Here is a 14,765-nt window from a genome sequence, read left to right as displayed (position 1 = left end):
TTTGACAGACAGACAGACAGACAGACAGACAGACAGACAGACAGACAGACAGACAGATAGATAGATAGACAGATAGATAGATAGATAGATAGATAGATAGATAGATAGATAAATAGATAGATAGATAGATAGATAGATAGATAGATAGATAGATAGATACCCATGCTGGGAAATTGTTTTATTTTATTCATTTATTTATTTATTTTTGTTTAGTAATAAATTCCTACATTTTAACATCAAAGTGTTGTTGATACAAGAATGAGTTTCACTTAATAGTGGGAGGGCTCAAAGAGGCTGTACTGTCCCACACAGGAGCCCACGAGGCGGGATTTGTCATGAAGCCAAGATAAGAAGCTCTTTGACGTAAATTGAAGAAACTGCAGAAGGTGAAGCGTCTGACAGAGTTAGGAAGGAAGCAAAGAATTTGACTCTTTAAGAAAGGAGAAGGCGGAATAAATATGGCAGCGACATTTTACGACCTCACAGCCAAACTGTTAACGGGAGAAACATTTAATTTTTCTTCTCTGAAGGGCAAAGTTGTCCTCATTGAGAATGTCGCGTCTCTCTGAGGTACAACCACCAGGGATTACACCCAGATGAACGAGCTCCACGAGCGCTACGGCAGTAAGGGGCTCGTGGTCCTGGGAGTGCCCTGCAACCAGTTCGGCCACCAGGTAAGAAAACTGACTATAAAACGATTATTATCTCCCAGAACTCCTCTGTGTTTCTCTTTTCATTAGAGTTTTAGGCAAACTTTGGGATTTGGATTATTTTAATAATGTTTATTTATTCGGCAAATGAACAACTCTGCGGAAATAATCCAGAATTGATTTTAATGTAACATTATCACGTGTTTATTTATTTTAAAAAGAGCTTAACTAACCGGTAAAGTTCATTTGCAAGTATTGAAATGAAGTGAAACGGTTCCTCTTTTTGGCGTGATATACACACCTCACTTGTTACTGTCCTTTTTTAGGTTGAGCTTTAATCTTGTTTCAACCTAAAAACAGCAAAGAGAACAAGACTTGCAATTCGAAGAAGCATGTTTCTGTTTTTGAAACTTTTTAGCAGTTTCCTTGAGTAATATCATGTCAGAGGAAACTAGTCTGGGTTAATGCCAGACACCTTAAGCATATCTGTGTCATGGCAGGGCATCAATGTGTTATTGCTAAACCCAAGCTTTCCACAAAGGAAATATTCATAGACAAATCCTACAAAGTAATCCATATATAGTACTTCTTTTGTCTCTTCAATAACATCCATTTCCTTCTCTTACTTCCTTAAATGAAAAATAGGAGACATGAGAAGCATCCTTGAGATACAAACGCTGTCAAGATGACCCTAACATTCTTCCCGTTCATGTTTTATGTTATACATGTTAGAATATTACTTTGAAATTTCCCCATGTAAAATAACCCAAACCAGATAATGCATCACGTTTCTGAAGCACAGTGGAGGCTGTGTCTTCCAGTCTTTCAGAATCATTTCGCTTACACCGTGACCATCAGTGTTGCTGTTAGAACATGTGATGGGAGCACTGAAGAGTGAGTCCTCAAAAAAAGAGTGAAGTCTCTGTAAGGAAAGAGTCCTCTGACAGACCCCTGAGAGGAAGTAAACATTAAACTTCATTAGAATAATGAAGACAGGGAAAGGCTTTAAACCATATCTGCTATCTACTCACCCCTTCCTCCACACGTTTCTAGTAATCAAATAACCTTTGATTTAATTTCAATGTAGTGTTCTTATTTCAACAAGGTATCAAACCTTCTGTGTGGCCAGAGTCTAATCTCATGTTTAACCCATGCAGGAGAACTGCAAGAATGAAGAAATCCTGCTGTCTCTCAAGTATGTCCGCCCTGGAAATGGCTTTGAGCCAAAGTTTCAGCTTCTGGAAAAATTGGATGTGAATGGAAAGGAAGCCCATCCTCTGTTTGTTTTCCTGAGAGAATCACTGCCATTCCCCAGCGACGATCCGTCCTCACTGATCAGTGATCCCAAGTTAATCATCTGGAGCCCCGTGTGCAGGAACGACGTGGCGTGGAACTTTGAGAAGTTCCTCATCGGGCCTGACGGCACGCCATTCAAGCGCTACAGCAGGAGGTACCTCACCAGCAGCATCGAGGGAGACATCAAGAAGCTCCTCAACCAGGCTAACTAGTTCATCGTCCACTAAAATATCCTATCCTGCAGCTCCCATCTGTTTAATCTGATCCTCTTTTTAACATTTTATTGAGCTGTGTAACTTCTGAAAATGTTCTGTTTAGACCACCTGTGCTCAACTGTACCTGATTGGCTGTCTTCTGTTCTTTTACTCTGTGAAGTCGTCCTCTGAAACCAAGCTCATTGTGAGGGGGAAGTCTGATGAAATGTAAAAGGCTGAACATGTTTAGCTGCATTTGGTGCATGTAAAGCACAGCTGTGGTTCAATGTAAGAAGAGGAGCAATAAACAGATTTTTGACATTGTTTTCCTGACTGAAACCCTGTTTGTGATTTTGAATCTTAAGTTGCACTGACCCGTTAACACTGTAAATACATTTTCACTGTTGAGACCACGAGAAGTCATACAGTACTGGGATCAGTAACTGAGCAGTTCAGATCGTACGCCTCCTTAACTACACACCACGTTATGTTTTGCACCTGGTCATTGTCAACGTGTGTAGGTGAGGTTGCATAATCTACAAATAAACATGGACTGCAGTTCTTCCTAAACCCCTGACGTGAAGGCCAGCCTGGGTCCAATATACAACTTGTGCATGCAGTTACTCCAAACAACACCACCCTGTTGAGGCTTCCAGTCTTTATTGTACTTTGAATTCAAATAGTTCTCATTTAAAAACAAATATTGAAGATATCGGCAATCAGATAAATATGAGGACAAGAATTTATACACCTATTTTCAATAGTATGATTATTTACATATCTTGTGTTATATTTTTCAATTTGAATTGCTGCCATGATTTAAAGGAAGAAAAACCAGATTGGCTGCATTTGGTCTTTAAGTATCTAGGATTACAGATATGATGTAAAGCTTTTCTAGTCATAGGCATAAATGATTATATTTAGGAAGTTATCTCTCAATAACAAAACGACTGCAGAACCAACCAGCAAAGAGGGAAACTGGAGGCCCTGCAATTCAACATGCTGTTATGCAATCAAGTGTAATATTGATGCCACAGAACTAGATCTATGGTTGTAGTTCTATGTTGTACTGACCGCCATCTGGTTTAACTGCAAGACCCCGAGGACTGAGTATAAATACTGCGGTTTACACTCAGTCAATCTCAAACAAATTACCTGGTATAGCTGCGCTTCCTGGGATTATTTTATGACTCCATCAAGATCAAACGAATACATTAATTTCTTATGCTTCCAACTTCTTTAAATGTGTCACATTTTACTATGCAGTTCAGTCTATGATCACTGGAAGAACAGTTGGCTCATAATGCCTGAATTCAGCGAGAGCTGATAAGGTGCAGCTCATGTCCTGATCCATTCCAATGATGACACACAGATTGTTCCTCAAGACAAGGAGCAAGTTTCAAGTTTCATGAAGAAAGCACCACTTTTATACTAGTTTATTTTGCTTCACTCAGTGTGCTTTAAAGATATCAAATAACAGAGCCATTTCAATACAGAGCTGCATTTAAAGTACAAGACTAATAAGGAGAAGCCATTGCAGGTGAGCTTGGGGTCCAATCAGGCAGCAATCAAAATCTTCTTATAAGACACATTAAAAATGATCTGGAAGTGTACGACAGACCACAACCCTTAATGCTAAGGCCAAACCATACATACCCAAGAAGCAGGTAGATAATGTACTTATGGAGAATTCAAAGTGCCTCCTTTTTGTCAGGTTGCAGGAATCAAAAGGCCGCTTTTGCATTGTGATGAAAAAAAGAAAAGAAAAGTAAAATGTGTTCGTGGATTGGGATCTGTCACGTAAATTTACACCAAACGGTGTGCCATGGGAGGGAGGGAGGGAGGCTTAACAAGAGTAAGGTAACACAGCTTCTGCCAAAAGTCGTGTCAAGTTGTCGATCTTAAAAGGGAAACAAACACAAGAAAACCCCCTCTGCGGTTTTAGATTGCACCACAGACCTTAGCAGGCAGGTAGCACAGCTGCCCACAGCTACTCTGCAGCACCTAGAGCCGCATCAGTGTGTCGCTCTGGACAGGTGGAAGAAGGTAGCAGGATTCTTTCAACAAGCATGGCATGTATTGTTCTGTGTGGACATCACACTAAAATTTGCATTCGCTGCAGCGCAGCAAGATTTTCAAGAGATTAATCTAGGCACAATGCCAAAATACAGCAAAAAAAAAAAAGTTGGTTCGTTGTGTCATAAATACCTTGGTACAACTTTGGTTGAAACATTTGCATTTGGCTTCTTTTTTTTCCTTCTTTTTCTATATTTCTGACTGTTGTTAGGGGCAACAGCAACATTTGTTTAGCTATGCATTTGAGGGCACTTCTAACATTCGGTTCATCCAGTGAAAGGATCTAAATTCATTGACTCCTTTGAGTTCCACACTAGTTAACTATGTTCATGAATCAATAGAGCACCTGCTGCAGAGAGGGAGGGCCACAGGTCACTCTCCTGACAAGGCTGTTGGTTCTATTTGACAACATATGAGACAAAAATCAAAGAAAAAATGGGGAAGGTCGGGTTAATAATGATGAGTCTGTGAGTAGTCCTCTGTGTCTAAAGTAGCTTTGTGTGTGCGTCAGAGTGTCTCTATTTGCCGTGTGTGTTTCAGTGCGTGTCCCGTCATATTTGGCGGCTCCTCAGTTTGTGTCCATGTGGTCTTCGGCTGTTTCCGGGGCTCCTCCAAGGGAGGCCGAAGGCTGAGGTTTGGACGGGGCTTCCTCGTCTCTGCGCTGATAGAATAGCACGTAGGCTGCTTTAGTCTGCGAGGGAGGACAAGGATCGGGTTACGCAAGAAAAACACTTGACACCAAGGACAGAGAGCGACAAAAGGCCAGGACTCAAACATCAGCCGTTTGGAAACAAAGATCAACAAATCCTTCATCTCTGAATGTGTTTAACTACACCACATAGTCCTCGTAAGAACTAAAGGTCGGAACTCACCACAATTTGGTCCTCTGTGGCAGAGGAGACGCTGCTGTCATCAAAGTAATACCACTTTCCATCCACTTTGTTCTTGCCGTAAGCCGTGTCTGTTAAATAGAGAAGAGTCACTCAGGTGATTTGTTTATCCAGGAGGAGACACACTTCTTATCTGATGAGCTCTCCGTGTACAAACAGAGCAAAGACTAAATAAAGAGAGAACTAATGCAACAGATTACCGTAACCATGACAACAACTTTTGATGTTTGAAGACTAAACTTTGAAACACAAGTTGTTCTTTAGAGCCATCATACTACCAACTGATGATGACACAACTATGAATCGTTTCATATTCAAAATGAGTGACTAAGCGCTCTTTCATGTACGTTGATGTCAACAGCGCGTTTTGCCATAAAAACATACAGAAAAAGTCAACAGGGACTTACAGTGACCGCCTCCCATTCCTCCATAGTGGTTTGACACGGCAATAAGGTCATACGTGTAGGGGATGGCCTTTGGGTCAGACACAAACTCGGACATGTTCAGATCCCTGACAAAGAAAATATCATCAGATAAATGAGGCAGATAATCATCTCACAACAGGCAGGAAACAGACACTGTAAAAAGCAGGATTGTGCATGTTCACAAACCCTGAGTGAGAATGAGTCATAGTGGTTTTGTAAACAAAGTCAGTTACATTTGCAACGCTTCCTGGTTTCTATTGGTTCAGGTTTCTCAACAGAGTGAGTCAGGTAGTTGTCAGGCCAGAAAATCCAAACTTCCTTATTTGAAAACACAAAGGAAATGTTGTCCTCTGCAACCTGACAAGAGGTGAGTGACTCAATGACGGTTTAAAGGCTGCGTCTTCTGTTTTTTTTTTTTTTACACTGTAAAAGTTACCTAACGAGAAGTGATAAAGACGTTAGAGGACAAGGTTTAATTGTTCTTTGGAGTGTGGTGTCAGTTCTCAAAGACTGGAGTTCATTTTTTTTTTTATATCCTCATTCCCGCGGTCACTTTCTTATCTTATTTATCAGCACACAGCGCACTGATGTGACGCTGCACCCGAATCTAACAAACACCATTCAACCCAGTGAAGGAACGTGGGTCCATGATCTATGGGTTATTTGTGTAACATTTGGTCACTAAAACTTTTTACAAACTTCTACAATTGGACATACTGAAAATGTTGCATTAATTTCAAGTCAATTATTCAAGACAGACATTTCACGAACATGTTGGAGACATCTTAGGGTACTTTTAATTTTCAAGATACTAATAACTGTTAAGATGTGAAGCCTAAGTGTTCTTAAATTTAAACTACAATGTAAAGAACCAACAATTCAATCTTCCACCTACACGGCTGATTTTTGCTTGTTTGACCTCTTCCCAGGAGGCTGTGAGCGTGCACAGACTGACGCTTTTGAACATCAAGAACGAGTACGCAAACACAGACGGGTCATTTCTCTGGAAAAACGCAGAATCTTTGGTATGTCATTAAATATGGACGCTTTCAAACCTGATGGGGAAGTCCACGATCGTGTCCAGCTTGTCCCTCCAACAGCGGTTGTAGGAGAAACGCTTTAGGTGAACTACGAGAATGCGAGGCAGTGACCACAAGTCAAACTTTTTTGTAGCCTGTTGGTGTTTCTTGCATGTTGGACAATACCTGCGAAAAGGATCAGAATTCATTCAAAAGGGTAGCGACAACAGCACAGGTGAATCAGTGACTTAGGCTGTAGTTGAAACTCTTACCATGGATCGTGTTCTCCAAGAGTCTCCATGGTTGTGAAGAGCTCGATGCATTCCCTCAGAGCCACCGTGGCCTTTTTCTTCTGGGGCTGCATCATGCTGGCGTCCTTCTCGTAGGCCTGCACAACACATTACACTGTGTATCACAGTACACTAAATAAACAGCTGCCTCGCTATCGTGCGATGAATTTGAACCCACTAACCTCAGCTTCCTGCTCGTCATAACACTGTTTTTTGGACTCCGTGTCCCAGTCGATCGCCACAGTGGAATGTGCTGCAGAGACAAGAGGTGGGAGTGAGGCTGTGTCAACATCAAGAGGCCTTTAAGGAAGAAAAAAAAAAAACAGAGGTATTTCTTCATCATAAGATCAACACTGACGATTGAGTTTGAGGACATTCCCATCACAAGGCAGCGGGCTGATGTTGGCTGTTCCGTATGAGTTCACGATGCTGAAGGTGAAGAGCTTGGCTGGTGAGGAGCACTGCTTGGATGAGTCTCCTTTCGGCCCATTTTCCAAGTCAGGTGTCGTCGTCGTCGTCGTCTCCTCCTCCTCCTCCTCCTCCTCTTCCGACTGGCCGTTCTCTGGCTCTGGACTCACTTGGTGGTCCATGGCCTCCTCCTCGCCTGAACACATCACTTCATTAATGTTCTGCTTTCTTTCAGCAGTGCTGCATTTTAAAAGCTCACCCTGATTAACAGCGCTCTGATCACCGCTTTCCTTTTCGTTTTGTTCAAATCAGGTTACAGATCTCGTTAGCGGCTCACCATCACAAAGCCCGTTGGTTTCATTGCAGGTCCCTGAGTGGTTGCTGCCGTTGCTGGAGCTGGCACTGCAAGACGCCCCGTCCGACGATGAACATTCAGGAGCCCGGTTGCAGCTTGTGAAGGTGGCCGAGGCGGAGGCCCTGCTTTCACTGTTATGGCTCTGGGATTGCTTCACATAGCGTCTGCACAACAGGGAACAGAGGGGATTAGACTGCAAACACACTCCCGCTTCTACAGCGCTCTCAACCTCAGTCTGGATTTGTTTTCCGTTGCCATGCCATTTCCTTTCTTATCTTCTAAACGGTGGGTTCTTACCCGATCCTCTCAAGGATCTTGTCGTAAAGAACATCTGCTACGAGGTTCTGTCGGGGCACAGTGATGAGTAAAGGCTGGCCAAACAACATGGTGCTTGCAGAGCTTCCTGCATGCTTGGAGTGGCGCTCCCTGAAATATACAGGCAGGTTCATCCTCTCACTGTCCTCTTCCTGTACCTCATACCTGGAAAGAGCAACAACAACAACAACACAATGCTTTAACACAACTGTTACGGAAAAGACCGGAAAATGTCATGCCGTCAACCGCACTTACACAAAAATGTCATCTTTCTCCATGATTTGATTGAGTCCATCATCTCGTCTGTAAATCTTGTGGAACCTGTGATTGTAAACGTCCGCCACCACCATCTAGAGAGTCGAGTGTAAAGTTAGCTTAAATGGTTGTAGCGGTAGTAGAACAGAAAAAGTATGTAAAAGTAAAAAAAGTAAGTACAAAAAGTTACAAAAAAATAACTAAAGTATGATTGGCGTGTAGGTCTCACGTTTTCTGGAGGGAAACCACAGAGTTTGGACAAGGCGCTGGTCAGATCTGACACTGTACCGAGTTTAGGGACCACCACTCGATACTGGAAGGCAAAGCAGTAAGACATGATCCAAATCAGTTCAAGATATGTTGATGCCTTTTCAAACTCAATAGCTCAATACAGGGCCAGCTGTTTGTATGAACTGGAACACAAGTTTGTTAGCATGAAACTGCAAGTGTGGTGATAGTCAGAAGGGAACCCCTCCTCCCGAGCGTGTTTCCAGCTCACCAGTGTGGGTCGAGACTGAGGGTCTGACCGCACCAGAAAAACCTCCATGGTGCGGTCCTTCTTCATGGGGAGAGGCAGTGTGAGGTAGCAGAATGGGTCAAAGGTTACAGACACCTTGGAGCACTCTGGGCACACCAAAGTGGATTTGAAGAGGCCGTGGAAAATATCAACGATGATAGAGTCATTGCGCAAGCGGTGGTTTGTCCAGGCTTCCTTTGCAACAATCTGAAATGACAAATTAACTTTTATTAGACGACATTTCAAATAAAAATAAAAAATAAACAGGAAATATAAAAGCTTGACAATCCAAGCTGACAAAGAATGTCAGTGCATGTATCCCCAGTCAGTATTTCTCTGAATATTAATCAAATTGAAAATTAAGCAGCAGAGTTTTTTCCCCCCCATCACAGAGATTTCTAAGTCTGCCAAACACCTCATCCGGGCGTCCTTCCGCATCCCTCAGGGCCAGGTAAGGCTTTTTCTTGACGCGGTTCAGATCTTCATGGAGTCCGTCCAGCAGAAAGGCCAACAGCTCCTGTGAGTCCTGCTGCTGGTAGCCTGAAAACTGGGGGGCAAAGCGTCCGACCTGGGTCTGGAGACAACAACAACATCCTCTGGATTAGCTTTGTCTGTTGCTTTAAGATTGAGAAGAGATGCCTTCTGCGTCTGATCCGAGTACAAAGTCGCTGGACATGACTCACTTTGAAGGTGCGAGGGGCAACATAGCTGCTGCGGCTCAGCCACATCTGTTTGACTAGATCAGCATAAGCCTCCGCGATCTCGCCCCTCATTCCCAGAGGATTCTCCCGGTTAATCTCTGCCTCGTACTGATCTTCCAGGAAGTACTCCGTCAGTGGAGATGCATTGCTCAGGCACTGGAAGAAGACAAATAAAAAGTGGATTGAGTAAGAATGACACCTGAAGGAAAAATACTTTCTTTGAGAGGAAATTGTGACCGTTATCTTTTTTTTTTTCTTACCTGGAGGGCAGAGTTCATAAAGCATGTGTTTCCCAAATTACTGAGACCACACAGGCCAGGCTGTGACTGGGACTCTCTGTAGTTGTAGGAGGAGCTGTATGAATTGTAGCCTCCCAATCTGCAGAAGAAGCAAACTTGTTACTGTTGGTGTCCAAAAGACAATATGCTGGGAGGAATTCAGTTCTTTGAAAATATATTCAAGCATGCCATTCAAGGTATCTGGATACATATCAGACCATTTCATTCTTCATTATTTCATTTGACTTATTTTCATCAAGTAAGACTGCCTCGGCTCCCTTCGTCACATCGCTCTCATAAATTATAGCGTCTCACTGGAGGAGAGCTCAGCGACACATGGATGAAAGTTAGATTGTTTTTACATGTTAAATATAATGTCGAATTCCATCACGCGTAGTTTATGATTCAGCAATGCAACTGCTAAAAGCAGGACACCCCGAGCACGCACGCACCACCTAAAAGTAGAAAGACTGGTACTTCTCAAATGTTTCAATTCCCCAAATCTGTGCCTGCAAGTTCATATTACTAATATTTCTTCGATTCTGGCAAAAAAAAAAAAAAAGACATGGGTGTAAGTGGACTTGTGGTTAAGTTTGCGTCCCAAATGTACAGATGCTGTGTTCCCTGTAGCTCTTTTCCTGCATGTCGTGCTCTGCACAAGAGCCCTGCTGATTCTCTAAAGCTGGAGCTTTTTAAGATTAGTTTATATATGTAGTTTTGTATTACATTACAGATTTACTTTATTTCTGTTCATACACTTGTAATCATGGAAAACGACTAAACAACTGTTTTAACATTGGATTCATTTCTGTTACACGGTGTCCTTACAAAGAGCTCGGGGGAAAAAAAAGTCTGTCGAACAACCTACAGGACTCCCATTTGAACAAGCTTCAGTATTGATTCCAAATTGTGATCCGTCATGATACGCTCCTCATCATACAATATCTTTCAAGCAAAGCTGATGCAGCACGAACGTATTTGAAAAATGCCCCATGGCTTCTAAAAGCAGCATGCACACACGTCTAATTGAGAGAGGTTAAACAAACAGAAACGCAGAAGTGGGAAAAAAAAGAGAAGTACATACTATCGGTTTTGCAATGTTTAACAGAAAGGGTATTTTTTTTGTTCTCTTTTGAGTTTGAACAAAGACCTCCTGTTTCAAGAAGATCTGAAGGGATTTAACGTTAGACTGATGGAATGATTCAATGAGTTCATTTTAAAGAACAGCTCTGCAAACGTTGGATTCTGTTGCTGCGTGGTGTCAAAACGAAAAGGTACAAACAAAGAAACTGGTAGAGAAATGGATTGAGCGGGCTTAATGGCTGCATTTCAAACAGACATGAGAGAAAAAAAGGCGAGCAGACCTGTGGATTAGGAATAAGGCTCAGGTAAAGTACAGTTAGGCCGGTGATGTACAGCAGTTATGTACTTGACTATAAGTGAGTAAGTAAGTTACAAGAGAATACCTCTAGAGGGCACAGCAGAGGGCTCAGGTTGCATACAGGATGTACCAACAGACATGGTAACACTGGAGCATGTAACTACAAGTGTTAATTACAAATCCACAACCAATATCATTAGAAAATACACAAATAAACAGGAACATTGAGGGGCCAGTGACCTCATGCTTAATTCATCCACTCCATGTACAGAGAGTGTAGTCCTCAAGCTGGAGTTGGTTCAAGTCTGAGCTTACATCAGATCCGACCACACACAGACGCAGAGGACACGAGGCATGCCATCATGCGTACACATATTCGTTACGCACAGTTATAAAGCAAACGTATCTCCACTGTAAAAGGGTGTTTGAATCAGAGGAGAACTCTTGCCTGTTGCCAGAGGTGGTGCTGTTGTTAAGAGTGTAGCCAGGGCTGCTGTCTCCGTTAGTTACTGTTGAGGAGATGCTGGCTGTTGAGTTGGAGGAGAGTTTCGGGGAGGTAGTGAAGTTCCTTGATGGTGTTGCACTGGATCTGTTGAGCAAGAGCAAAGGTCATGTTTTAGAGGACAGTTTTGGAAACACAAATGACCTACGACTTTGAGACAAGGATACAAATGACAGGTGAGGAGGGTGTGTGTGAAATAGAAAGGTATTTGCTTACTTAGGATGAGAGGCTTGTCTGGGCCACGTGCCATCCTCATTCTTCCGCTCGATCACAAGTACCTGCATGACAACAAACTGTTGTGAGAGAGCTGCACGGCACACCTTCATGTCCGAGCTGAATCCAACACCTTCATGTAGGTACAGCTATGACTATCAACTGCAGTCCTTTGATGTGTTCCTATTCTGCTTGTGATCTACAGTTTACTGTTTAAAAACAATGGCTACTGTGACAAGTTGCATGGAGTATAACAACAGCATAGACAGAACAGAGCTGACATAGAATATAAACTTTGCAATCTTATTTGACCTGATAGTTTGTATGTTCTGGTAAGACGTAATTCCTTAGCCTACACTCAGCCCGACCCGTTTATGTAAGGTGGACACAAACATTAGTAGAGCCTTACATTACCCTTCAAGTATAAACCATCACACACTCAGCATAAAGTTCAAAGAAGCTGAGGCGTAATCTAACTTCTTGGAGAGTTGCAATAAGAATAACACAATATAACCTTAAAAATTCACAGTCCATGCTAATGCACGGCTCATGTATCACATTGCATTAGACTCTTCTTTTTTTTTAACGTCTCCTGTGAATGAATTATGTATGCAGAGCGAGAGTACCCTTTGTTATTGCATTGTGATGTTCATCAAAGGAAGGGGAACCGAGTGTCTATACGGGATCTCAAGGTTATTTGAATAACGCAGCTCTACACTACCTGGCCCTGGAAGAGGCCGGCATCCTGCACAGTGCTGTCTGGCTTGTTCAGCTGCTCGTAGGTGTTGCTCATGTATTTATTCCAGAGCCGCGTCTCCTTCTCTGACGGGATATTGAACAGTGTCCTCATCTCCTTCTCTATGGTGTCTGGAAAGAGGGGATTTTTTTTAATACACATTCAGTTACTGACAACACATTAGTATTCTGGTGTCCGCAGTTGAATCAACTCAACGCTTACCTATAGTGTCAGCTTTACTGAAATGACGTGTGACCACATTGTCCATGTTGTCATTCTCACACAAGTTCAGCTCCAGCAAATAGACCTCCACCTTGCAATGCTTGACAAACATGCCATGTTCAACAACCTGGAAAAGGAAGAGGAGAATCAACGGCCAAACCCAGCGTCATAGTAAAACAACCAGTGAAGTGTCCCAGTAAAAGAATAATAATAATTTAAGAAAGCAGCTTTACCTTCCGAACAATGGGTCTCTGGCAATCAAGGCAGCCATACCAGCTGACAAGCTTATTCCATGCCTCAGTGGGTACAAGGACATAATCAAGCTCATCTATGAGGTGCTCTTTCAGGGCCTGAGTCTCCTGGTCTTTAGAGAGAAAAAATATGTAGCTACAGGTTGAAATAAAATAGAACTTTTGCATTGTGAAGAGCAACCAAAATGAAATCCCAATCAATATTTCTCTTAAAATGACAATTATACCTGAGAACAGTCCAGAGTTATCTATGGGTCCTGGATAGAGGCTACTTTCTCCAACATTGTACATATCCCAGCTGTCGAATCCAACATACTTCTTCCATTGTTTGAACCATCGGCTGTCTATTAGATACCTAAAAAGAAAGGGTTGACAACAGTTGATGGAAACTTAAACTTAATTTATTGCCTTGAGCCATCCGTGACTTCAAATTACTGCAAAAAAAGTTATTTGGTTTCCTGACATGTTAAGGATAAAGAGAGACGCGTCAGGCTTGGTGAGATAGGAGGCTTTACTCTCGATCTTATTCAAACCGGAAGATTATGCAACACCAAACTGCTTTGGCATTTGCACATATAGCAACAGCAAGCTAGTTTGACTTAATCTCGTCCCGAGCAAGAAATCTTCTTTACTTAATAAGCTTGTTAGCAAGTGTTAACATGGTAAGATGTTTAGTCGTGGAACCTGTTTTGCGCAACTACAGTCAACATAAATACAGGATATCTCTAGTCATCAACCTGAAGTTTAAATCCCCAAAACCATGAAACAGTACTTTCGATTCCAACTGAAAACTAGCAAAACATAGCCGGTAATTTAAACCACAGTATCATGAGATCCTAAAGGCAGCCCCCTTTTAAATCACAACTACATCGACAGTTCCCCTGGTTCCCATTTACATGAGCAAATCCCTGCCTGTAAAAAACTAATTAACTGATGTAAAGCCTCTTTAAAACATCTGAATGTATTCGACCAGGCCTGCCTCTTCAGTTTGATGGGAAGCTGTTAGCTTACAGGGTGGGTGGAGGGTTAAGAAACTTGTCAGGCAACTTTAACTGCTTTGTCAGGTCACGTTAGAGCAGGTAACGACATTGCATAATGTACCTGTCAACTGATCAATGTTTAAATGAATCCCTTTTTAACCAGCACCGAGCCGGTTTGACCGGCAGGAGACCCACCATCTGAACACAGGGCCTGTTCTATCGGGATACAAGCCAGCGTATCAGCCAACGTCTCTTAACTTATCACACAACAGGCATTAACGTCAAAGTACGAGCGAGCTATATGAGCCCTGTTAGCTTTCCAGTGTAGTGCGGTTAATTATGGCGAACAATAACAACTGTTTCACTGAGCAACACTAATGCTGTGTCGAGCTGACTAGCCGCTAACTTGTTTGATATTAGCTTGCCAAAATATCGGTAGCACACTAGCTTTCGATTTCCATACTAACAACCATGGGTGTCGTTAGCCCTGGTAGCTTTAGCATGTTAGCATCCACTGTATCTCACTAGCTAGCTCATGCTAACCGAGTCGCCAAGGTATCGTTAGCCGTTGCCGAGTCTTACCATTCGTCACCCTTTCTCAGAGTTGTTTTCAAAAGTGACCCTATAGTCTGTTTTTGGCTTTCTGTTGTAGGTTTTGGCATTTGAGCGGCTACCGGCTCCGAGTCGGAGTCCGCCGCGCCGCCCGACTCGGGTCCGCCTCCCTCGGCCATCATGCAGCGAGTGTACCGGTGTCGTGAACGCGCAGATTGAAGAGCCGCGCTTGCACGAGCATCTGAGAGACTAGAGAGCA

General features: G+C 42.7%; 2 protein-coding genes across 3 annotated transcripts; one reads left to right on the top strand and one right to left on the bottom strand.

The window, feature by feature from the left end:
• Positions 1–366: 366 nt before the first annotated feature.
• On the top strand, positions 367–2,457 carry gpx1b (glutathione peroxidase 1b). Its single transcript, XM_079340781.1, has 2 exons — positions 367–674; positions 1,808–2,457. Exons 1-2 carry the CDS (start codon positions 459–461, stop codon positions 2,156–2,158), a joined length of 567 nt encoding a protein of 188 aa, XP_079196907.1. The 5' UTR covers positions 367–458; the 3' UTR covers positions 2,159–2,457.
• A 1,104-nt stretch (positions 2,458–3,561) lies between these two features.
• Positions 3,562–14,761, bottom strand: usp4 (ubiquitin specific peptidase 4 (proto-oncogene)). Of its 2 annotated transcripts, none has more exons than XM_079340739.1 (22): positions 14,537–14,761; positions 13,202–13,329; positions 12,957–13,087; positions 12,724–12,850; positions 12,487–12,632; positions 11,769–11,830; positions 11,499–11,639; positions 9,652–9,769; positions 9,374–9,547; positions 9,106–9,264; positions 8,673–8,897; positions 8,403–8,486; positions 8,174–8,268; positions 7,901–8,083; positions 7,586–7,767; positions 7,199–7,444; positions 7,023–7,093; positions 6,823–6,938; positions 6,587–6,736; positions 5,514–5,617; positions 5,089–5,177; positions 3,562–4,907 (listed from the first exon to the last, which is right to left on the bottom strand). In XM_079340739.1, the coding sequence occupies exons 1-22, from the start codon at positions 14,686–14,688 to the stop codon at positions 4,785–4,787; spliced, it is 3,006 nt and encodes a 1,001-aa protein (XP_079196865.1). In that variant the 5' UTR covers positions 14,689–14,761; the 3' UTR covers positions 3,562–4,784. The 2 variants fall into 2 exon arrangements, with proteins under 2 accessions (XP_079196865.1, XP_079196866.1); XM_079340740.1 differs by lacking the exon at positions 14,537–14,761 and adding an exon at positions 14,076–14,179.
• Positions 14,762–14,765: the final 4 nt, after the last annotated feature.

This window comes from Symphodus melops (assembly GCF_947650265.1).
Source record: "Symphodus melops genome assembly, chromosome: 4".
NCBI classification, from domain to species: domain Eukaryota; kingdom Metazoa; phylum Chordata; class Actinopteri; order Labriformes; family Labridae; genus Symphodus; species Symphodus melops.
The sequence above is the reverse complement of the archived record's forward strand: the minus strand, read 5'-3'. Positions and strand labels throughout refer to the sequence as shown.

What these genes read in the sequence shown, in the direction of transcription:
- usp4 (XM_079340739.1), bottom strand. Translation starts at nt 14,688, where the DNA reads ATGATGGCCGAGGGAGGCGGACCCGAGTCGGGCGGCGCGGCGGACTCC. An exon ending in AGGAATGGGAGGCGGTCACT is followed by an intron (nt 5,178 to 5,513) that starts GTAAGTCCCTGT and finishes TCTATTTAACAG; the next exon opens with ACACGGCTTACGGCAAGAAC. An exon ending in CCACAGAGGACCAAATTGTG is followed by an intron (nt 4,908 to 5,088) that starts GTGAGTTCCGAC and finishes CCTCCCTCGCAG; the next exon opens with ACTAAAGCAGCCTACGTGCT.